At 49.0% G+C, this 23,646-nt stretch overlaps 1 protein-coding gene across 5 annotated transcripts in view; it reads right to left on the bottom strand.

The window, feature by feature from the left end:
* The window catches only part of LOC144125632 (furin-like protease 1, isoforms 1/1-X/2), a 233,405-nt gene that overhangs the window by 35,768 nt on the left and 173,991 nt on the right, over positions 1 to 23,646 (bottom strand). For all 5 annotated transcript variants that reach the window (XM_077659199.1, XM_077659198.1, XM_077659201.1 and 2 more), the window contains exons 4-7: positions 21,185 to 21,313; positions 13,246 to 13,322; positions 11,143 to 11,231; positions 3,375 to 3,760 (exon numbers count right to left, since the gene is read on the bottom strand). In XM_077659199.1, coding sequence (XP_077515325.1) covers positions 3,375 to 3,760; positions 11,143 to 11,231; positions 13,246 to 13,322; positions 21,185 to 21,313 — 681 coding nt within the window. The remainder of the gene's footprint in view (positions 1 to 3,374; positions 3,761 to 11,142; positions 11,232 to 13,245; positions 13,323 to 21,184; positions 21,314 to 23,646) is intronic.

A 23,646-nucleotide genomic window follows, 5' to 3' on the forward strand; every position in this document is an offset into this window, starting at 1 on the left:
CAGAACACAGCAGATGAGTTCTCGTCTTCTTCCTCGTCCACTCGTTCACTCGCTCAATGTCGTCGTCGTCTACCCGCTGCAATATTTGCACGGTGTATGCATCTGCTACAAATCTAACAGCTATCAACCTGCTAAAGGTCTTACATAAAAAAGGTCTGAAAAAAATAAAAAGAGGGTAATGACCAGGCATGTGCGAATAGTGGTATTTTGGTTCGAAGCAAACTCGAATCGAGCAGTAATTTTCTTCGAATAATTTTAAATACTTCTAGCACACAGAATAGGTTGAACAGCACAATTGGCATTTTTAACAATCACATATTTTTCGAACACACAAAATAAGGCCATTACATGAAGAAAAGGATGCACTGATCTTTGTTGCACTCATTAAAACTGTGTCGACAACCTACAAAAGCGACCATCGGAAATTGGTGAGTTGGCCTACATGTGGAGCCGACGTATAGAGATTGGCATATTTATCTGTCCGGATTTTTAAAAATTCCTGTGTGCAAAGTACTGACCTAATCGAGAGCAAATACCACTCACATGTTAACATGACTTATGATCTATGTTCTTTGATATGTAATTAAACAACAGCATTCCAGTAATATGCGTTACGGAGCTAGATGGCTCATTCACAGAGTTCTTTTTTGTGCACATAAAGACGACACAATAAGGTCAAGGAAGACAGGTGCCCTGTCCTGTATTCCTCGTCCTTCATGTGTCATCTTTGTGTGCGCAAAAAATAAGTCTGAGAGTAAACATCGGTACTTGCCTGCATTTTCTAGAATTAAGGTGAAACTGCTGTTGGCTTCAAGTACAGTTTTCGCAGGTGCGAACAAAACAGCTGATCTGAAAAGCTGCTCCACCTGCCAGATGAAGAAGTAACTGAAAATGTGGTTCGGTAGGTTGGCGAGTTCCGCGCGTTTGCTATGAAGCTTACTCCTGGATTTTAGCAGAGTGTTTTAGTTAGAGAGGTGATATCTCTTCCTTTTGATTAAATTTGACGAGCAGACGAAACAGCATCTTCAAGGAACCACATAACTTGCCCAGAAGCCAGTGGTCGCTTCCCCAACGGGCAGCCCCTTTTTTCGGCTCCTAAGCAAGCTTTTCTGAAAATTGTACCCGTGGGCGACACCGGTATTTCAGTAATTACAAAAAGGTCAGGCAAGTACTGATCTTTAATTACATCTCGGAGAATGTAGACAATAACATGCCACCTTGCGAGTAATATGTTTGCTCTCGATTAGGTCAATGGTTGGTGCACAAGAATTTTTTAAAGCCCGGAGAGATAAACGTGGAAGTGTGTTTGTAGGGTGTCAGACCTATAGTAGAGCAGACATTTGGGCAATTTGTGAAGACAAAAGCTGCGCACACTTTGACAGAACACAAAGAACAAGAAGGGCGACACCACCAGCGCTGACTCGCAAAAAGTATATATACTGTAACCACCAGAAACTGCACACCTATCTACACGAACCCGAGTCCTGGTCTTAATCGCGATTGTGTCTTTGTATAACTATCGCTAGATGTACGCACTGCACACCCTGCGGCACCTCGTGTCAGGCGTCAGAAAGGGGCACATGCCATGATGTGCCTCGTGCTAGCTTCCTCTCGTGCTAGAGCCGTGGCGCTTTATTCGTGAATCTCATGCGGAGAAGAGCGGTTGCTGAACCTCCAGTCTGCTCAAACTCATTCCGTGGAAATCAGGAGAACCACGCGACCGCCGATTAGAGAAATTTAGCATAGTGCAATCCGCTGCCGCTATTGCGGTTCGATTATGCGGGGAGCCACTGAGCATGTGCAGTCGCTAGTGCGTGCGCACTAGCGGCCGCACGCACTAGCGGCCCGCCACCACACCAGTTACGGCGCGTGCGCACCCGCAGACACCTTGCAGCTACGGACGCCGCGATTCTGCCTGCTCGTGCGAGCATGCACAGACCGGTTCCGGCATACACGTGGGAGCGCAGGCACGCGGCGCGGAGTCGGGGCTTCGGTTGCGCGCATGCCGCGTTGCGATCCCAGAGCACGCAGCAAGTGTTCCATAAACGTTATTCGCTCGGGATGATTACTTCCGAGATTTTGAACACCAAAACATTCGGTCTGAATCGAATACAGAATGCTTTTACTATTTGGCCGAATATTCGAAATTATCCAATATTCCTAAAGGGTGAGGTCCCTTCAGGCCAGGTAATTATACCGACAGAGTTACGCAGATGCATTCGGGTCAAACCTATCCCCAAGAACATGCAAGCGGACCGTCACGAAAACTGGAGGAGGGCCGGGGCAAAGACGTAAAGCAAAGAGTATCGAGGGGACGATAGTGTCGTGCATGTCGCTGCGGCACATTATAACATTGCAGGCAAATACGCTTTTGCTGTAAGCGCGGTGAGCATCTCCCGCAGGGTAGTGGCTACGGTGGTCACGGACCGAGTGGAAGAGGCCGAAGAGACTGCAGTAGCACTAGGGATCGTTCAGGAAGGCACCAGCACAGTTCTCAGTGATTCCAAAACGGCCCTTCGCAACTTTGCGAGGGGACGTATCTCCGCCACTGCATAGAAAATTATTCGTAGGATGCCAAAAGATAGGAAGGAAGCGGATCTGGTGTGGGTCCCGGCCCACGCGGGTGCTCCAGGGAACGAGGACGCCCACCAGTATGTGCAAGGTTTCGTCAGCCGAGCTGGTGACGGCGTCTCGGACCCGGATGTGAGTTAGACGCTAATTATACATTATATCAAGCCATAACGAACTATTGCAGAGAGCTTAGAGCGAGCCTGCCTTTTACGCACGTTTCGCTCAGCCGCGAACAGGCTGCCACGTGGAGGCGGCTGCAAACGCGGTCGCAGCCAAGCCTGTGGACGTGTTTCAATATCTTTCCCGATTTGGTAAATCCGTACTGTCAGCTGTGCGGCGGGCCTGCCACCTTAGATGGGACTGCATGGAGGATCCGCCTCAGGCAGATCTAGTCACATCTCCCACGCTTGAAAAATGGGAAGCTGTTCTTGCCAGCCCGGACCCGGACGTTCAGTCCCAGGCCACGGCAAGAGCACAGGCAGTCGCCGACAGACAAGCTGCTGGCCTCCTGGAGCGGCTGAAGCAATTAACCCAAGAAGATCAAAATCTTCTTCCTGACAATAAAGTTTGTTCTCTTTCTCTCCAATATTCTTAGTAATGACCATTCAAACAAACAAGTTTTTATTTCAATGGGCCATGCGACCAATATGAAGTATCATAAAGGACAAGCCCACAGGCATTAAACAAGCTGGAATAGTAGGCATCGATATCGAACAACTTTGGATTCGAGTGCTGAGCAATCAAGGCTACGGCTACTGCATTGTTCCAGGGAAGGGAAAGGAGGAAAAGAAAGGGGAACGCACAATCTGTCTCTCGCCAGTCGATCCCGAGCTGTACGTAGTAGCCAAGGTGGACGAGCAAGCCTCGCTGTACCACGGCACCAAACCGTTCTCAGTGGCGCTGCTGATGGACAGCGTCCAGATGGCGTTGGTGTACCCGTCGCAGTTGCAGTTGTCGCGCTCACGGCCGCCGTTGCCCGAGGCCCACACAAAGATGGAACCGAGGCCGCCGCGGCCGCGCTCGATGCCCTCGCGGAAGGCCCTCGTGGCCAGTTCGCCGGGCCCGTCCACAGTCTTTCCGTCGTCATCGGGACCCCACGAGGCACTGTACACGTGGATGTGCTGGTTGTTGAGCTCCAGCGACCGCGCCTCCACCACGTCAGTCACGTCTCCGTCGAGCATGCGCACGCCTGCGTAGAAAGAGCCGACCGGTATTGTCATTTCACATTCAGCAATTTTTAAAAAAAGTTGTGGCTCCAATCCATGCTGTAAAGGTGGTTGGACAGTGAAGCTGTAGAACGACACCCAATTAACCATTGCGACGTCACTTGAAAATTCACACACGTGGCTCTGCAAAGAGGAAAACCAGATACAAGTGAAATAAACTTGAGCTGTGTGCTGCATGCTGTATGCCTGATTTCAAAGAAGATATGCTGTTTGCATTAAACTTTTTGCCTGGCGCAACCGTAATTTTTACAGAGAAACACACGCGGGGAGAAGGAATGTGCTTCGCATTGTTTGCTGGCGTCGTTATCATACATTATGCAAGAAAAATTCAAAGCGCTAAGGACGGGACAAAGTGAAAGCAGACACACACGTATGTGTGTCTCCTTTCACTTTGTCCCGTCCTTAGCGCTTTGAATTTTTCTTGTCATGCACCAACTGGCCCGGCTGATTCCGCTCTTGGAATACCTTACGCAGTTTGCACTTCACACGAGGGCTTCGAATGATGTCAACCCGGATGTTCTCACGCGCCTTATCATCCATCATGTGGTTTTGAGGCTTGTTTTGTTTTGAGCCTGGCGTTTTTAGCTGAAGACGATATGAAACTTTCCTTGCTCGGTAGAGGTATACAGCTTCGCTGTAAAACGTTACAAGAGCGCTTTTTCGACATAGCACTGTGCTAACAGCAGCCTGATTAATATTTAATATCGAGAGGCTTGTAGCCCACCTAAGTCATATCTATACCAGTTTTTAGAATTTTCTCTCCCGGGGGGACGTACAATATAGACAGTAGACACTTGGGAGACCCTGCTGCGCAGCTCGGACCCTGAGCTCCAGCTCCTGCTCGTCCAACTGGCTGACAAGGCTGCTGGGACCCAAGACCTCCCAGCCTGCATCTGAGGCGGCGGTACCCGCCCCCCGACCTTCCGTGTCGGGGGTGGGTAGGTCACCTTAGCCGTAGGTCAATAAAGTTTATTCTATCCATCTAGAATTTAGAAAATGCCATTCTCGTCACCGCAAACGGCCGAAACCGCGTGACCAGCAAGAGCGCTAGGCACGCCCACGTCACGTGCTCTTTGCTCGCTCCTAGTTGGGTGCTACGAAAGGAGCACCCTTGTGGCCGCGCGATTTCACTCTCGCAACCAACGGCAGAACGAAAAAGCGCGTGCTAACACGTACGTGACAGGGGCGACTAGATTCCGCCGCTAGACTCCGACGAGAGCGGACTACGTCGACTACGACCGCTCGCGCTCTACTTCGGTCACCGGGTCCTAGAATTTTTGTGTGAATCGACTGCATTCAGGATGCGCTCGCCGCGGGTGCTCAAATTTTCAAGGTGGGCCGAGTTTTTCACTCAATTTTGAGGCCTTAAGTTCGGCGAGCCAAGTGGGGCGTCAGGCCTAGTTAGGCCTAGCCAGCTAAAAGCACCCCCAGCGGCCGAGATCCGCTTAGAACCTGGGCGAAAATGATGGAACCCATGGAGGGAACGAGCACAGGCTCGGCGGAGCTGACACAGTTCGGTCAAGAAGAAAGGAAAGGCGGAGCCACTCGAGAACGAGGAACGCGTCGTCACCGCTTATCGAGAGAGAGAGAGAGAGAGCAAGCCAAGCTCACCGGGAAGAAAATGGCAGCCAAGATACCAGATGGTGTTGAAAAAAATTCTCCGTCCCCGGGTGGAGTCAGCCGCCTACTTAAACACAGCAGCCTGGAATTAGCGGAGTTGATCGCTCGCACCGCAGGCGTCGATCGCGCCGAGGAGGTCATTTTCTCGATTAATACCAATTGACAACAGTCCAATCTCATCGCAACAGTTAGCGACGAGCGGAAAAGAAAATACGTTGCACTGCGCGTCCTCGAATTTGGGGGCGCAAAAAATCGAAGTTATGGCGTACATGGCTATGCCCGAAGACTGGGGAAGGGGGGTCGTGCACGACGTCCGCTTCGCCGACGAAGAGCTCGCGCACCAACTCCGCACCATCAAAGGCAACCCTCCCCCCGTGCTGCGAGTCAACCACGGCCTTAACACTGTTCGAAAATCCGGAGGTTTCGAAGTGGGTGAAACTCTCACTTACATGGCAAAGGTGCGTACTATATATATATATATATATATATATATATATATATATATATATATATATATATATATATATATATATATATATATATATATATATATATATATATATATATATATATATATATATATATATATATATATATACAGAAAAAAACATGCGGACACTTGTGCCCCCGCGAAGATGTTTGCTCGATCGGATCGTATACCAACGTCAGTGTCGAAGATGCGGAGCGAAGCGCCCGGAGTCGGGCCATACTTGCGAAGCGAAGTGTCAGCTGTGCGGCAAAAATCACCCGCTTGGCTACAAGAAATGAAGGGAAATCTACAGCATTCCCTATCTGACCAAGAAACGGCAGTGGGAGCGAAAAATCGCCCAGCAGCAGCAAAAGTCTGATGCAACACTCAAAGACGATTCCAGACGACGCTCAAAGGTGAGAGGAGGGGACTCTCGAGGCAGGCGCGGGGAATCCGGAGCCAGATGATGGAGACTACCGGCCGAGGCCGTTGGAGCTCGCGTGGCAGAGGGCGATCCGGGTCTGGAGCCAGTTCCAGGGACCCGAGGAACCCGTGGGCCCCCGGAAGAGAAGAAGCCCGAGCGGGGACCGTAAAACTGCAAGTTTAGGTAGCGGGCCCTCCCAGGCTATAGAGATGGGAAGTATAAAGAAACAGAAAATTTGAAAAAGGAAGTCGGTGAACTTAAGGAGGTTAAGAAACTCACTCAGGAGCTTCACCGACCTAAACCCCCGCCTCAGCAGGCATTCCCCTCAAAACAAGCAGTTCAATTAATGCCCCCACCTCTGGCGTCAAAGGTTGTCACACCACCCGCGCTGCCGGCGACGGAGGAGGAAAATATGGTCACTGCGCCGATTAGACCCCCCCCCCCGCAGAGGCGGAGGGGTGGGGAGACAGATCCAGTGGTGGTAGTAGAACAGACACTAGACGCCAAGTACGAGGTGAGATTCGAAAGGATCGAGATTGGCATGAACGAAATTATGGGTGTCCTAAATCAGATTCAGGAACACCTTAAACACATGAACGCGGCCTCTGCCACTCTCACGGAGGCAGACAATACTTGAAAATAGAATTGACCAATCCCAAAATGACCAGAACTTCACTAAAGAATGGATCGAACATATGGCAGTCGAACTGAAGAGGGTATTCTCGCGCAAGCGAGCGCTCGTGCAACGAGTACCTCGAGCAGGAAATTGAGGAACCCTTATCCGTAGCCCTGCAGAAAACCGGCAAGGGCGCGGTTAAATTTTCGGGATATCAGGCGTTTGTTCGCGACCGCGGGGAAAAATCCCGGGTTACTACATTCGTCAAAAGGAATGTAGCGGCGACCGCACACGAAATCAATCCTCGTGACATTGAGGCGGTTCTCGTCGGAATTCTCACCGGTGGGAAGGAGGAGCCCAGTATTTTTTTCCCCTCAACATTCACAGCACACCCCAGCAGGGCAAGGTTAGGTTCAGGGCCCTCTTTCGCAAATCGATCGAGGCGACAGGAACCAATCCCCTGCTAATTGTAGGAGACTTTAACGCGGCCCACCACGAGTGGATACAAGAGGCATGACCCAAAGGAAAGCCAGCTGTGGGAAGACTTTCACGAACCGGGCCTCACCCTGCAAACGGACCCGGGCTGTCCGACCAGGGTGGGCAACAGAGTGAGCATCGACACTATACCCCACATCTAACCGTCACCAGAAACGCGGAAGAGATTAGCTGGAGAAACACCGAGCTCAACTTCGGGAGCGATCACTAACCCTTGACGGGGAAAGAAGCCCAGCGTAACTGAACGGGATAAATTCAGGCAAATGAAGGAAACCTCCGACGTAGAGGCCCTCATGCGCCACGTTAGGACTGCTACCACGACCCTACAGGACGACGACGCCGACAGCAAACTCCTGCACCTGTGGGAAGCTGAACGGCGCATGGAAAAGCGCCTTCGCACACAGAGATGGAAACGAAATTTGAGGCGAAGAATAGCCAGGCATAACAAGGAAATTGAGAATTACGCAATTAAACTTTCCGAGCAACTGGTGCAGTAGGTGTGATGAAATGGAAGGCAACATGAGCCTTTCAAAGACGTGGCGCCTGCTGCGACATCTCCTGGACCCCGATAGCTCAAAAACACAATCGGACACTGGATTGGCGGCTGCGTTTTTATGGAGGCAAAACACTAAGGCGCCCGTGTGCTGTGCGACGTCAGTGCACGTTAAAGATTCCCAGGTGGTCGAAATTATTCCAGCGCCCTCCACTACGGCACCTTTCTTCTTTCACTCCCTCCTTTATCCCTTCCCTTACGGCGGCGCGGTTCAGGTGTCCAACGATATACGAGACAGATACTGCGCCATTTCCTTTCCCCCAAAACCAATTATTATTATTATTATTATTATTATTATTATTATTATTATTACTGGATTGTCAAAGGCCAGGCACGCACGCGTTCCAGGGGACGGACGCGGAGCTCGTGGCAAAATTAGTGGACACTTAGATGGGCGACACAACATCCTTCCGCCTCCCCCAATACTCCCGACGCGCCCATCACGGAGGTCAGGGCCGAAATTTTGAGTTTAAAAACACGAACGGCACCCGACCCTGACGGCGTTACGAATAAAATATTAAGGAATCTGGACGACACGTCCATAACTTAAAAGAACGTCTTGCTGGGCAAGTTGGTAACTGTACATCTTTGGTTACAGGCGCGAAAACAGACACAACACAAGGCAGAACACAAGGGGCGCTCCGTCCCGTCTTTTTGCCTTGTGTTGTGTCTGTTTTCGCGCCTGTAACCAAATATGCAAGTCTATAACGGCGTTCACCAAATACACGCAGGAGGGGTGGAGTAGCCAGTAGTGGAAAACTGCAAACGCGGTGCTAATCCCTAAACCGGATAAACCGGCCAAACTGGAAAATCTCCGACCCATTTCCCTAACTCGGTGCATAGGAAAGCTTATGGAACGCGTGATTCGGGGCAGACTGACGCGCTTCATGGCGCAGAACGACCTGGAGCAGAACCCACTATAAATTTGAGATCCAAAGACGCGAACGTAATTCGAGGTTGAGATCTAAACAAAGCATTTGACAATGTTGAGCATGCAGAGATCTTTGCGGGGCTTCAGGGGATAGGAGTCGGCGACAGGACGTATAGTTACATCGAGGACTTCCTGTCAAGCAGGACGCTAAAACTAAAATTTCAGGACCTACAATCTCCCACGGTACACCTGGGAAGTAAGAGTACGCCGCAGGGCTCGGTGCCCTCACCCTTCCTTTTGAACGTGTCGATGAGGAGCCTTCCCGCCGCCCTCAGGGGCATAGAAGGCCTAATATTTAGCATGTACGCGGATGACGTTAACCTCTGCATGAACAGTGGCAGTGACGGTAGCATAGATAAGCATCTGCAGGCGGCGGCGAGTGTCCTATGCGGCCGAAAGGGGCCTTGCGTGTTCCCCGCAAAAATCCGAACTCTTCATATACTATCCGAAAACACGTCGGTGCAAGCGCTACTGGAATTTCGAAATTACGGCTGAGGGCAAAACCGTGCCGAAAGTTCTTCAAATCAGGATCCTCGGTCCTTTCATCTAGAAGGACGAGTATAACGAAGGAATTATCAAGAAGCTCAGAAACTACGCTGCACAAGCAACAGGGATCTTCAGGAGGGTCGCGCTCAAGGGCAGGGGCCTCAAAAAGGACGTAGCCTCCTGCATTATTAGCCGAATATGCTACGCCACGTCGTTCCTCGATATTAGGCCGAACGAGAAAGATAGGATCGACGCGCTTATTAGGCGTTACGTCAAGAGGGCGCTGGGCCTACCCATCTCCACCTCCACAGACCGCCTGTTGGAAATGGGGGTGCATAATAGTTGGACTGAACTCCCCGAGGCAGTGCGAATCGCCCAGCTCGAAAGCTGAGCACAGAGAATACGGGCCGGACCAACTTCGGCCGAAAATTTGATAGGGGCATACGCGACAAGGTCGCTCCACCGCCACAATGTCGCGAGAATATTGTAGTCCCCCCCCCTGCAACATGCACCGAGAACACCACAGGGAAAGGCGAGAGAAGAGGGCAGGGAAATTTAGGGCAGTAGAGGTCTACGTGGACGCAGCGAGTGGCACGTCGGGGGCGCCGTTCGCCTCGGTAGTCGACGGCCGAGGTGCACCAGTCGCCGCCTCCATTGGGAGGACAAGAAACGTAGATACAGCCGAGGAGGTCGCAATAGCTCTCGCTTGCGCCAGATCCAAGGCTATAGTCTGATTCTTAGCGACAGCAAAACTGCAATCTGGAACATTGGAAAGGGCAGGGTCTGGCCGGAAATGGCTCGCATCCTGTCCGCCGCCAAAATCGATCGCACGACCGCCTTAATTTTGGTCCCAGCCCCCACATCCGTCCGCGGTAACGAGGCGGCCCACGCGTTAGCCCGATATTTCTACTTCCGGGTAACCGTATAGAGCCGCCCGACTGCCAGGGGATGGACGAACGTTTGCAAATCGTCGAGAACTATAGGTTAGGAACACGCCTGTTGCCACCACCGGATCCAAGCTTAAACAATAAGAGAGGCAGTCGCCTGGCCACGATTACAGGCCGAACACTTTACAAACCCCGTCTGGTTGCTTCGCACCCATGTAGACGATAAATGCAAGACGTGCGGATCGAGGGGGACCCTCGGTCACATAATTTGGGAATGCCCCGGGGTCTGAGAGAAGCCTGAGAGGCCCTGCTGCGGAGCAAGGTCCCCGCCGCCAAAGGTCCGCCTGGCAGCTGAGGCCGAGAAGAACCAATGTATCTTCGCCAGTCTTTAGTCGCGGAGGTCCCGACCCCCCGTCCCCTATAGCCCTGCGTGCCAGGGAAGGGGAGTAGGGGGCCTCCTACATCGGTGGAAATAAAGTTTTAATCATCATCATAGTCATCGACACGTAGGAGTGTCGTTGGAGGAGCTTTTGGTTGACTGAGCATGCTGTGCGGCAGTGCGCTGTTCTCGAAACAGTCGTCAAGGCTATAGCTAATGCCTTCACATCAGCTAATATTCGAAAACTTAAAAACATATATACTCGAATAGTTTTAATCATTCAGTCAATCGAATAGAAGGATATTTTATTCGCTATTCAAAACTCGCACACTCCTACTGAGAAGCAAAGTCAGAGCGTTTTGAGAAAAGTCGAGCGAAATTGCTGTCGCGACCAGTTCATATGACGCAAGGAAACACAAAAAAAGAGCGACACTTCGCGCATTACTCCACTCATCGAAGTGGGATAAATTGACGCTTATACGTACCTCCGATGCCTGCACCGAAAGCCACGCCAACCGCGCAGATTGAATTGTTCTTTACGGCCGCCACTTCACCCGCGCAGCGCGTGCCGTGCCTGGAAGAACGAGGGAGAGGAACAAAGAAAGCACAGCGTCACAGGAATGAATGAATGAAAAACTTTTTATTGATTCTCTTAGGGGGGTGGTAGCAGTGGAGGACGAAGTCTTCATCTTGAAGCGTCACAGGAAACTACTCTCGCTCCTTTGGGCGCGGCTGCTTTTCAACAGAGTATGAATTTCTCGGCACAAACCTTGGCTGTTGAACCAACCTCGAAAAAAGTTACCGGATTCTGGCTACTCGCTATATCCTCTCGAGACCTGGAGCGTGAAATGTGTAACTAATCTCTTATAAAACACCACAATTTAGGCTCCAGAACATGGCTTAAATATCCATTAAGTGTGTGCCGGGAAATGTCCAGCATGGAGAAAATTACACGAGATTTCCGAAGCAAATTAGCGCCTCCTTTTCGCTAAAGTGCCTGCTCATGTGTACAGTAGCGGTTTATCGCTGGTCGGAATGCGCCACCGCAAAACGTGTTCGCACTGACTTCCCAGCTTTTAGGGAGCTCAAGAAGAGGAGAGAGACAACACGAATATCACCATGCTCACTGGACAGCAGCGCAGTTGGCTGTATGTAACTGAGAAATAGGTTTTTACAGCACTGAACCTCCTTCCCAGGCTCTGACGATACAGCCTCGAAGTAATTAATTGGCGTTTCTTGAAAGGCCAAGAAAGTTTTAAAGAATGCGGTGCAGACAAAATCGACCGACAGTATCTACAGTGTATGCCACTCCTCCAAAATTAGGGTATGTACGAACTGTGCACACAAATCTGATAGCAGCTAAATATATTTTCATCCCTGAGGGGTATGTCTAACGAACACCTCTTTCTATCCCCTTGTCTGCTGAAAAGTTTATCGAGGGCCTCGAATCTGGCAGTCCTGATGCCATAGATATAATAAGAGGGTTCTCGCTCGTTCGACCACGTGACACTCGCGCTAATACCGGATGTACTACGTCCGCTGCTATGGACGAAGGTGGCGCTGGTGAACACTCCCAAGATTCAGTTTCACTACACATAAATACCCCCGAAAGAAGCACGTTGGACATCCGTCGCTGTAGCTCTCTTGATAGAGCACCGAACGCGAAATTCGAAGATCGTAGGTTCGGATCCCACCGGCGGCATGTGGTTGTTTTTTCTTCTGCTTTTATTAATCGTCCATTGATGAAAACTACAAAAACAAAAAACCCCACATGCTCCTTGGTTTCGGTGACTGTTGGCTTCCGTCATGTCATCACCCCTGAGTAGCCTCACTGCCTTCGTCGCTTCGCGTTCAAATACACATCGAACTCTTAACAGCACGCGAGAGCAAAATTTCATCTTCAACACGGTATTCGACGTCCGAAGTACCGGCAAATGACCGACACCCTCAAGACGATTACTTGTTGTTTGTGCACTGATCACTCCAGTAGTTAATCGATGGATTTCACTCACTCCCTCAAATCCCGGCGGACATAGTTCGCGGGGAAGCACGAGACAAAGTCGCGACATATACGACCAGCACCGGAGGAGGAAACAAGAAAACGAAAAAATTGGCAGTGGCTTAACTTGGCTAACCCTGGAATTCAGCGAAAAGCAAGCACGCTTGCTCTGAGGCTCGTCCATGGCAGATACGCTACACGCTCGCGACAGCCGTTCTATATATGTATAAACACGACCACGTGGCTAGGACGTGCTATCACAGTCTTACGACACCCCCATCGGATGTCATCACGTGGTCTCACATCACCTAGTCGGATGTCCTTACGGTCAAAGGTCAATCCAAAGGTCACGCAATGTCAAAGATCAACTAGATAAAGGTCATGAGTATAACTGTAACACATGTGGCCATACATGGCTAACGTGGTTGGGCTGAAGGTCGTTCAAGGTCATTCTCCGGCCTACACGTCGACTGCTTTGCCTAGCGTAGTGAAGCTTTTCGCTTCAAAAAGGACGAAGACGGGCGCAAACGTGACACGAGGAAAAGGTGCGAGCAGTGCGCACCGAGATAAGGAAACGGAAGAGACTCACCGGTTCGAGTCGACCAGGTCGTATCTCGGTTGAGGATCAGGGTCGTGGTTGTTCATGTCCCAGCTGGCCTGGGGGTCCTGCGGGTAAGAAATCCCTCAGAGAGCGAACACACGCAGGCGCCACATCTATGCGCTTCTGCTGCTGTCACCAAACGAGGACTGACTCACTGCTCACGCAAAGAAGGGAAGCGCCGCCGCCGGGGGGCATCTATTTCACCCGGAAGCAGACACCGCAAATTTGTCGCGCAGTGACGCCGAATGCGAAGTCAGAAGACAGCAGCGCTGTTTTCAATGGTGCGCAAGGCTTAACCTTCACTTCATGGGCAGCAGAGCGAAATGTCGGTCACCGGCCTCCTGGACTGCGTTGTGTGGTTAACGAGACAGTGTTAAAGAGCTCGTGTCGTAGAAAAGCCCGTGTCGGCGTTGTAACTGTAACAGGAGAACCTCCAAATAAAATCTTGGGGAGAAACGGGGAATCGAAGCAAGGTCTTTCAGACTGCGAGGTGAGCACGCGCAGAACGCACTACGAAGACTCGTTGGTTCGAACTGAATAAAAGTGGACATAGTGAATGCGTTGTGATCTTTGACTCTGAAGTGTCTTTGTGTACCGATGCGTACATGAGTAATTATACGTATGCAAATTTCAACTGACTGCCATGATGGATGGATGGAAGTTAGGAGCGTCCCCTTTGAAACGGGGCGGTGGTAGTTGCCACCACGCTGTTTTTTTTCCTTTATTTTTGTTTAACTCTGCTGTAAGTTGCTAATAAAATTCGCCATTTTCTTTAAAATACATCTTCCTACACTTCTGAACTTACGTCACCTCTCTGCTTTTGAGCCACGAATCCTACAATCGCTTTTTGCAAATTTCCACCGCAGATTTATTTACATGACTATTGCTATCTCTAAACCCTAGGGCCTCATGAAGAGTGACTGTGCCTGCATCGACATCGGGATGGATACCATCACATTTTAGGATGAGGTGTTCTACTGTTTCTACAGATTTACGACACACAGCACATGTGTCATCTTCTTCGTTAAATTTATGTTTGTAGCTGCGCGTTCTAAAACACCCTGACCTAGCTTCAAAGAGGAGGGCACTGCCTCTTGAGTTATCATAAAACGTTTCCTTCCTTATCCGCCTTTTACAGTATCGGTATAGTTCTACTCTATGCTTCTTTTCCATTGAATCTATCCAATTTTTACCTTCGACGTTTTTAACCTCTTGTTTAATGCTCTTTCTTTCTCCTTCCTCATGTCTGGAAAACTTACTGGTCAGTTTCCCAGGTCTTTTCCGCCACTGTGAGTCAACGCTCTTTCTGTGCAGGTATTTAAACACCTTAGCTGCCCACCTGTTATCGTCCAATTTCTTCAGGCGAATTCTTCATATAGTATTTTACTCAGCTTCCCGTGCTTCGAACGTTGCCCAGCCCATATCACCCTGTACTGCCTCATTTGTGGTTTTCCCGTGGGCACCTAGTGCTAATCTTCCAACAGCTCTCTGATTTACTTCTAATCGCGACTGAACTTCTGCCCTTAAGCATAGAACCGCATTCCCGAAAGTAAGCCCCGGTACCATTATTCCTTTCCAAATACCTCTGAGGACTTCATACCTGTTGTACCCCCACAATGCCCTACCTTTCATTATTCTGGCATCTCTTCGCCCTTTCGCTATGAGAGACTGTTCGTGCTTTTCCGTGTACATATGCCCTTCGTTTACCCATACCCCGAGATATTTGTATTCGGCCACTCGGGGTATTTCATGGCCTTGTAAGCTCCTGATCAGTTGTACCGTTGAAAACCATCACACCTGACTTAGTTGCGCTAAAACTGAAACCTAGACTGTCTCCTTCGTCTCCACAGCAATTAACCAAAATTTGCAAATCTTCCTGGCTATCTGCTAACAGTACAATATCGTCCACATACATTAAACCCGGTAGTCGTTGCTCAACAACCTTTCCGCCTAATATGTACGACAGATCATAACCTAGATTGCTTCCTTGTAGCCTTCTTTCCATACTTATCATATAAAGCATGAACAGCAGCGGTGATATAGAGGACAACCTTGCCTTAATCCTTTGTGTACCTCGACAGTTGTACTCCTAATTCATTCCCATGTTATTTCAACTTCATTTTCTCGATATATTTCCTGTAGAAAATTAATTACCTCATGACTGACACCTTCGCCTTTTAATATGTTCCACAGGAGTTCCCTGTTCACGTTGTCGTATGCATCGCTTATGTCCAAGAAGGCTAAATACACAGGTCTGTTTTCCGCCTTAGCTATTTCTATGCACTGGGTAAGCGTCCACCACTTCTAAGCGCCTACCACTTCTGAACCCGTTCTGAAGTTCACCAAGTATTCTATTAATTTCTACCCATGACTGCATTTTTATTTTCACCGCCTGCATCGCCAGCCTGTATATAACTGATGTTATCGTAATCGGTCGGAAGGATTTTATGTTCGTCTTATTGCCTTTTCCTTTATAAATCTAATTCATTTTACTCTGTTTCCAGCTATGCGGAATTTGCTATTCTGCCCTTCTGTATATATATACCCACACGACCACGTGGCTATGACGTCTTATCGCGTGGTCTTAAGACACCCCATCAGGTGTCATCACGTAGCTTCACATCACCCCATCGGATGTTCTTAAGGTCAAAGGTCAACTGAAGGTCATGGGTCAAAGGTTCGACACCAAAACTGTACCACATATGGTCATACACGGGTAACGTGGTTGTGCTGAAGGTCGTTAAAGGTCATTCTCTGGCTTACGCGAAGACTGCTTTACCGAGCGTAGTTAAGCTTTTCGTTTCAAATGTTTAATGATAATGAGTAATAAATTAATGGTGTTATATTCCGTGACAAATGATGTCACACTATTAATCAGTAAAAGCAGTTAAATAGTGTAATTAATAAAATGAGTAAATCAGCAAAGTTGAAAATAACGAACTGAAAACGATGACATGGCTAATTAGCTTGACTAATTAATCGAAGTAAGTAGTGGGTCAAGTGACAATTATCACTCAAAAATTAGTCACGTGCCAAGATGGTGAGGTTATAGAGAAATCCACGTGACAAGATAACGCAAAAAATTAGTTACGTGTCAAGGTAATGAATTGAACTGAATTGAAGAAAGTTTATTTCCAGACAAACAGGAAATGGGCCTCAGGCGGAAAGCTAAAGGGTAGCTTGAGATATGCTCGAGGCCCGGTGAAGGCAGAACAGCAGAACTTGTGCCCATTCAAGGCAAACATACATATAGAGAATGAAACTATGTACTATGGAAAACAGCAAGAAATATTTACGATCATGAAACAAACTAGAATGAAGACAATAATTAACGGTGGCAATAGAATGAAGACAGTAATTAACGGTGGCAACGTGGCTGGACCTAAAAAATAGAGGGTAATAATGACAAAGCCCACCTAGGCAAAGAACAGAAAGAGTGTGCGGCACTGATGAAATATAACTTAAAGTCCTTAATGGGGGCGGTAAAGATATTTGGTTTATTTATGCTGTGATGATTTAGTGTGTGTGGTAAAACGAAACGAAGGCTCTGGTCTCCGTATAACGTCCTCGTTCGAGGAATATCCCATATTTGTTTTGGTATGAAAGCGTTTCTCATATGGCTTAAGTGCAGCAAGATTCTTCAGGAAGTCAGATGCGCATTATGGTGAGAAACTAAGGCAGCGATACTCAAACGTGGTATGCACACGGTGAATCCTATATTGTGGAAATATAGTTTCCGTGTGGGCAGTGTAACCCGCACCAGCGATCAGACTAACTGCATTCTTTTGGAGACCAAGTATGATATTTAGATTTGTTTTGGACGTTGTAATCCAAACAAGGTGACAGTAGTTTATGTACGATTGAATTATAGCGTGGTGAATAAGAAGCTTGCGCTGTGGGGAAAATTCGTTCCGAAGTCTCGAGAAGAACCCTACAGGATCTAGTAAGCTCACTTTCGATATGCATTATATGGTCACACCATCTCATGCAAGAGTCAAAAACAACACCGAGCGATTTATACTTGTCCACAATTTCAATGCAGTTATTTTCTAGCTGCAGGGTATTGTTTACACCAACATCCAGGCTAAGGGGCCGAAGAAAGACAGCTTTGGTCTTACTAGAATTAACTGCTAAACCATTAGGTTTGGACCACTTCCGGAGAGCAGAAAGAACTAGACTTCCTCTATTGATTAGTTCATCGGCAGAAAAGCCACTAAGGAAAAAACTTGTGTCATCGGCGTACGTCATACCAGTCATGTGGCACGATGACTTGCAAAATTTAGAGTGATGACGTGACGCTAAAGTCACGTTGCATGATGACGCAAAACTTACGAGAGTGATGACGTAACACAAAAACGATGACGTCACACCCGAGCTTAGGAGAGAGGAAGAAAGATGGAAAAAGAGGCGCGGGGGGGGGGGGGGGGGGCAAAACCGCGTCCGCCGAAGCGACGACGCTGGTATAAGCAGCAGATATCGCAGGAGCAGAAGAAATCCGAGCGACGTCATCACTGGTTGACCTGAAAGTGGTGGCTATAGTGAACTAGAATACTAGAGTATTCTAGTACACTATAGTGGTGGCTTTCAAAACGAAAGCTTTACTAGGCTATGTCACCGGTTTCCTGTCATCAAAACGTGTCCGCAGCCATTGTGGGGAACTAGAAAGAGAGACCGCCTAAAAAGTGGTTATGATCGAAGGAGGATGATGTGAGGATGCGGCGCTAAAAATTTGGTGACGACCGGACGAATAGTTAATTAGAGCCAAAAATGTGCAAAAAGTAGCTGCATTCGATTCAGTGCTGGTTCACGGCACCAATTCTGAAAAAGTGCCACTGGTGCCAGTGCGGTGCAGAACCAGTTCCGCGGTGCAGGTGCAGCGCGTCAGCAGCGTCACACCTCATAGGTGCGACAAGTTTCAATCGAGCGCGTGCAGGCAGGTTTTGTCGTCTGCTCGCCGTGGAGGTGTTGAGTTCTCGCGTGTATTTTTTGTGTGCGGTCGCTTCCGTGCCTAAGTTGGCCATGGTCGACGACGACGACATCGCATAGTTCTTGTTATGGAGTACCTCCCAAAGTGAATACGACGAAACCGACTCCGTGCTGTCTTTTGTCGCAACTCACTTGCTTGGACCGACGGCAGTCGAATTCCGAAGTGCTATAAAAGCGTAGTCGCAAGCTATTTCAATTACAAATTCCCAAGGATTTTCAGACACTCAGAGAGACGTTCGAAGAACTCTCGGAGCGCTTGAATTCAAGGGCCCTGCATATTTTCCGACTCCTATGGGAGGGCGCCCGGAAATGACCGCTGAGAACCCGCCTCGCTAATTTAGCTCTTTGTAAGCAGTGATAAAAAAAAAAACTGTCCTTCGGTAGCGCCAGAGTGCTTCACCGTTGTTTAGTGCTAGCCCCGGCGTCCCCGTAGCCGCAGCAGAATGGCCAGGCAGCGCCGAATTAGCAGCATCTGCCTGCATGCTTAACGCAGCAGGCACAGGTACCGGCGCCGGTTGTAGCAAAACACGCTCGGATTCGCTCTGCCCGCAGTTTGCCAACAGCCCACAAACCGTCGTTGCGCCATTACTTTCGTTTAAACTCGCGGATGGCCTGTCACAATTAACATGGCAGCTACAGCACAAAACACAGAAAGTTGCCTGCTGTCGCGTAGGTTGCAGCGCCATTTTCTCGCAGAATGACATCGAACCCGTCGACGACAGCGAAAACGTCCCTCAATTCATGTTCAGTATTTATGAGCTAACATGTGTCGTCTGCGCGTCGTCTGCTGAAAGCCGTCTGCTCGTGCACTTCTGCTCGTGCACTTCGCTGCGCTGCACAAGGGAGCGGGGTGGGGGGACTGAGAGACAGAGACGGGAACGGGTCTGGACGAGAGAAAAGGGCAGGGCACAAACAGCGCGGGGTCACCATGTACTTTGTCAAAAAGCGGCGCAAAGGGCACTTTTCACCTTCGGGGGGGAAGGGGGGTGGTGCGTGAGGAAATGTTAGGGCGCTGACAGTGTCGGATGGTAGTCCGAGCCACGGTGTGGTCCGAGCTCACGGTATTTAGCGGACATTTCCGCTCGCGTGCATGGGGCACAAGAGGTGCTCGACTGTCTCCGTGACGCCGCAGTGTCCGCGCACAGAGAGTCGCCCTCCCCCGTGAGGTGATGACGGCGCTGTGCCGTCCACACGCAACCTATTCGCAGCCGCAGGAGGACGGAGAGGGCGGCAGCGTTCTTGAAGGCGTGGAAAGGAAGCGGCCGAGGAGGCATCCTTCCCGATGAGACGCAGCGCGGGAGGCAGCACATGGTGTAGCGGATGATGCGGCGAGCCACGTCGAAGGCCCTGTGTCCGCTTCCTCGTCACCAGGGGGTCCGACGGTACCCATTGCGTATCACAGTTTGTGATACAGCCACTGCAGACACAGTGCACTGCACTCGCGGTGTCTCAGTTGCATGAGTGCGGCGCGGGAGTCGCATAGGATTGCGACCGGCGTCGCAGCTGGCCCCTCCGCGATGGTTTCGGCAGCCAGGCCAATTTCCGCAGTGGCGGAGATGGCGAAAAAAACGGAGGCGGCATTGTTTGCTCACCCCGATTGCGGGCGCAGTGCACGCAGCGGTGGCCGAGTTTCTATCTTGCGTAAAGAGCGGCGAAGTCCACTCGCTGGGCGGCCAAACACGTACCTCGGCGTGCGTTGTGTGAGCTTCTGGCTATAGGTCCGCATGGCCGCGCGTCGGTCAAGGTCCAGGCGTTTCCACTGCGCAGGGCGAAGTTGCAGGAGTGGTAGCGCGTACAGTACGCGCGCCGTTGCGGTACCTTCGTACAGGCGCAGGGGAAGGGTGGGCGTGGCTCCCTCTCCGCGCGCCAGCAGACGGAAAGCGAGTTCGGCCACGCGAGATGGATGGATGGATGGATGGTAGGGGCGTCCCCTTTGAAACGGGGTGATGGAGGTTGCACAGCTAATTGTCCCCATTAATTTTTGTTTAACTGTGTTGTGAGTTACTTACATTTGCCATTTTCTTTAAATACGTCTTCCAACACTTTTAACCTTATGTCACCTCTCTGCTTTTGTGCCACCAATCTCCCAATCGCTTTTTGCTAATTTCCACCGCAGATTTATTTACATGACCATTGTTATCCCTAATACCGAGGGCCTCAGGAACAGTGACAGTGCCTGCATCGACATCGGGATGGATACCATCACATTTTAGTATGAGGTGTTCTACTGTTTGTACAGATTTACCACACACAGCACATGTGTAACCTTCTTCGTTAAATTCCTTTTGGTAGCTTCGCGTTCTAATGGTGTCTTCGGCTGAGCCGCACTGCCTCCGTGCTGGTGCTCATGAAGTGACGTCAAATACTACACGAGTTGCTCTTCATCACGGTGCCAGCCGAACGTGCGGCGGCGTGCAGCGTGTTTCTGTAAAGCCCCTCGATATTATGAAATTATCAAGGGGCTTTATGTTTCTTTCACCTCTAGCGCCATCTGCGAAGCTCGCGCGGAATTTGAGTTCAGCAGACGACAGTTCAGCGAAAGTCATCGCCTGTGAGAAGTGTTGCTGGTGCCGCTGCACAATGAATTCAGTTCAGCTATATGTCGACGGGAAGTGTTTTAAATGTGAGCTTACAAACGAAGAACTGCAAACTCTTCAGGCAGGTAAGAAAAAAAAAACTCCTTCCTTTGAAGGATACGGGATGGGGAATGAAATGAACTTGGACTGCAAGGAGCCAGCCTGGCTTTTCATGGGTTGCTAATATCTGTGCGTGTTTTTCTGTCATTGAATATTAGATCCATCTAAAGTGCAAGAGTTTATAGCAACACTTCAAGAGGGCCAAGAGAAATCCAGAGGGGATGACTTGGCAGGTAAGACGTCTGTTTAAAGCTGGCGCATATTTTACATCATTAAATTGGAGCGTGCAAAAATACGGCACTCACGTAGTTCTCGACAAGGTCCGGGTGGTCCTTCTCCAAGCCGTCGTCCAAGATGGTGACGACCACGCCGCGCCCCGTGATGTTCTTCTTCCACACGTTCTGCACGTTCATGTCCAGCGACTTGCCGCGGTTCTGCGCACACACCAAGGGAGAAAAGCAAACGTTGAGCTGGCAGCACTCGGCTGGATGTTCGGGCAAGGCTAAAGAAGTTTTATTTTAACGGTATGATGCGCGCAAAGCGTGAGACAGAACGCCTTACGAGGATGTAGACGAGGCTCTTTTAACAGGATATTCGAATTCACAACACGTTAGGCCGGAGTACATGAAGAGGAAGTTAATTCAACTTATGGTTTTTTATTGTTTTATGGGGGTTTAACGTCCCAAAGCGACTCAGGCTATGAGGGATGCCGTAGTGAAGGGCTCCGGAAATTTCAACCACCTGGGGTTCTTTTAGTGCACTGACATCGCACAGCACTAATTCAACTTACAGCGCCGCCACCACACACAAGGCAGCAAGCAGCTTCAAATAGCCAAGGCCGCCTCGATCGAGCATCGAGGCAGTCCTTATACAGTTCAGGCAAATCGCGCACTGGCTTCGCGTGTTGTGCTGCGTTTTATGGCACATAGAAGACCATCATGCACCAAGCTCGGGGCATAGAAAAGTTTCCTGGATAATTTTATAGAAATGTGAAAAATCGTCGGTGGTTTAGAGCGCTTAAAAAGTTAGAACTGCCTCGTGATGACAAAGAAAAAAAAATTAGAAATTGGCACTATTCAAAGCTTTAAAGGGGGTTGGGTAACCTCAGCGGCCGTAATTGCCCGGGCAAGGATCTCGAGGCTCCCAAGCAATCAAATAAAGACCTAAGACCTTTTCTCCGGAATGAGAAATGGCTGAGGGGTATCAGGAGAAGCACTCGGTCATGATTTACATTTTTTTAGAAAACCTCCTTGAGTTAAAAATCTAAAAACACAAGCCATGTGAACGATTGCGTTATCACCTGACAGCAGCGCTGGGTGAAAAGGGATGGATTGATTATAAAATGGAGAAAGGCACTTTTTCCTAAGTTTTTCCATTTTCGAGCATGAAATTAAAATGTGATTTACTGCAAGTTCATCTCCACATGTATAAACTGGTTTGTCTTTTTTCGTTAGCAGAAAGTTGTGTGTAATGTGCGTGTGACTTATAAGGAGACCACAGATAATGACTGCCTTGAAACGTTCCTGGTGGACACATGACTTCAATTCGCCTAAAAGTGGCTTTACCAAGTGTAGTTTGTTATTTATTGCATTATTCCAAGCGGATTGCTATTTTACTCTTGCTTTACAATGCATTAAGTTTATGCAATCTTTATAGGGTAGATTTACTTTCTTAATTTGCTTGTCATGGGCGTGAGCAGCGCACAAATTTGCTCCTTAGTTGCCTTTTATGTCATGGGCGTGAGCAGCGCACAAATTTGCTCCTTAGTTGCCTTTTATGCCAGCATGACTGTTATGTATTGCCCTCGAACTATCGCTGTTGTAATGTCGTGCATGAGGTTGCCAAGCAGCGGAATTATTGCATTTCTAGAGTTAAGGACTGTAAGCACACTTAGCGAGTCTGTTTAAATAATACTGTTTGAGAGGTTATCATTTACTATTTCTTCTAGGGCTACACAGATGGAGTAACATTCAGCAGTGAAAATGGATGCACACTATGGAAGTCTTACTATTTTATTCAAATTCCCTTGTACCACTGCGCTTCCAACGTGAGCACCTGTTTTTGAACCGCCTGTATAAATAGCTGTCGAAGTACTGTACTTTTCCTCGAGTGTAAGAAATTCTTGTATTATAGCTTGATGCGGATTTTTTTTTTTTTTGCAGAACTGTGTGAGAGTTAGATCAGATTGCAGGGAAATTGTACCATGGCGGCAGTGGATCTCGCCTTCGAGCAATGTTTGGCAATGTGCCTAGTACTCCAAGGTTTTGGCACATCTCATATCGCAAGAGCAACGGCCGGGTAGGTTGAGGTTTGTTGTTAAATAGTGTTCTATATGGGCACCTTGTAGCGACGGGGTAACATAGATCCTTCCGCAGTGAACGTATTTTTAGAATGTGCGAGCATGTGCTGAGCATGGCTCTTCTGTCTGTAAGCGATGGTTTGTTGGTTTCTACATACCTATTATTTATGGGTGACACAATCTAAGGTAGAGCGTACTAACGAGCGATAAATTTGTGACATGTCCTATCGGAGCCCCAGTGTTTCCGTGAGAGTATTTTTTTAGTATATTCAAGGATTTAGAAGCTTTCTTTTTGAGGGTCTTAATGTGTGGCAGGAATATGAGTTCTTTATCAAAAGTTATTCCCAAAAATTTGTGCTCAACATTTACTGGTATTATGACTTCATTCAGATAAAGGGTGGGGTCAGTGTGCAGTCCTCTTTTCAGCGAGAACAGAACAGCTAGGTCGCCTAGGTCGCGGAGGATCCC

The sequence above is a fragment of the Amblyomma americanum genome, chromosome 3 (assembly GCF_052857255.1).
Source record: "Amblyomma americanum isolate KBUSLIRL-KWMA chromosome 3, ASM5285725v1, whole genome shotgun sequence".
Taxonomy (NCBI): Eukaryota; Metazoa; Arthropoda; class Arachnida; order Ixodida; family Ixodidae; genus Amblyomma; species Amblyomma americanum.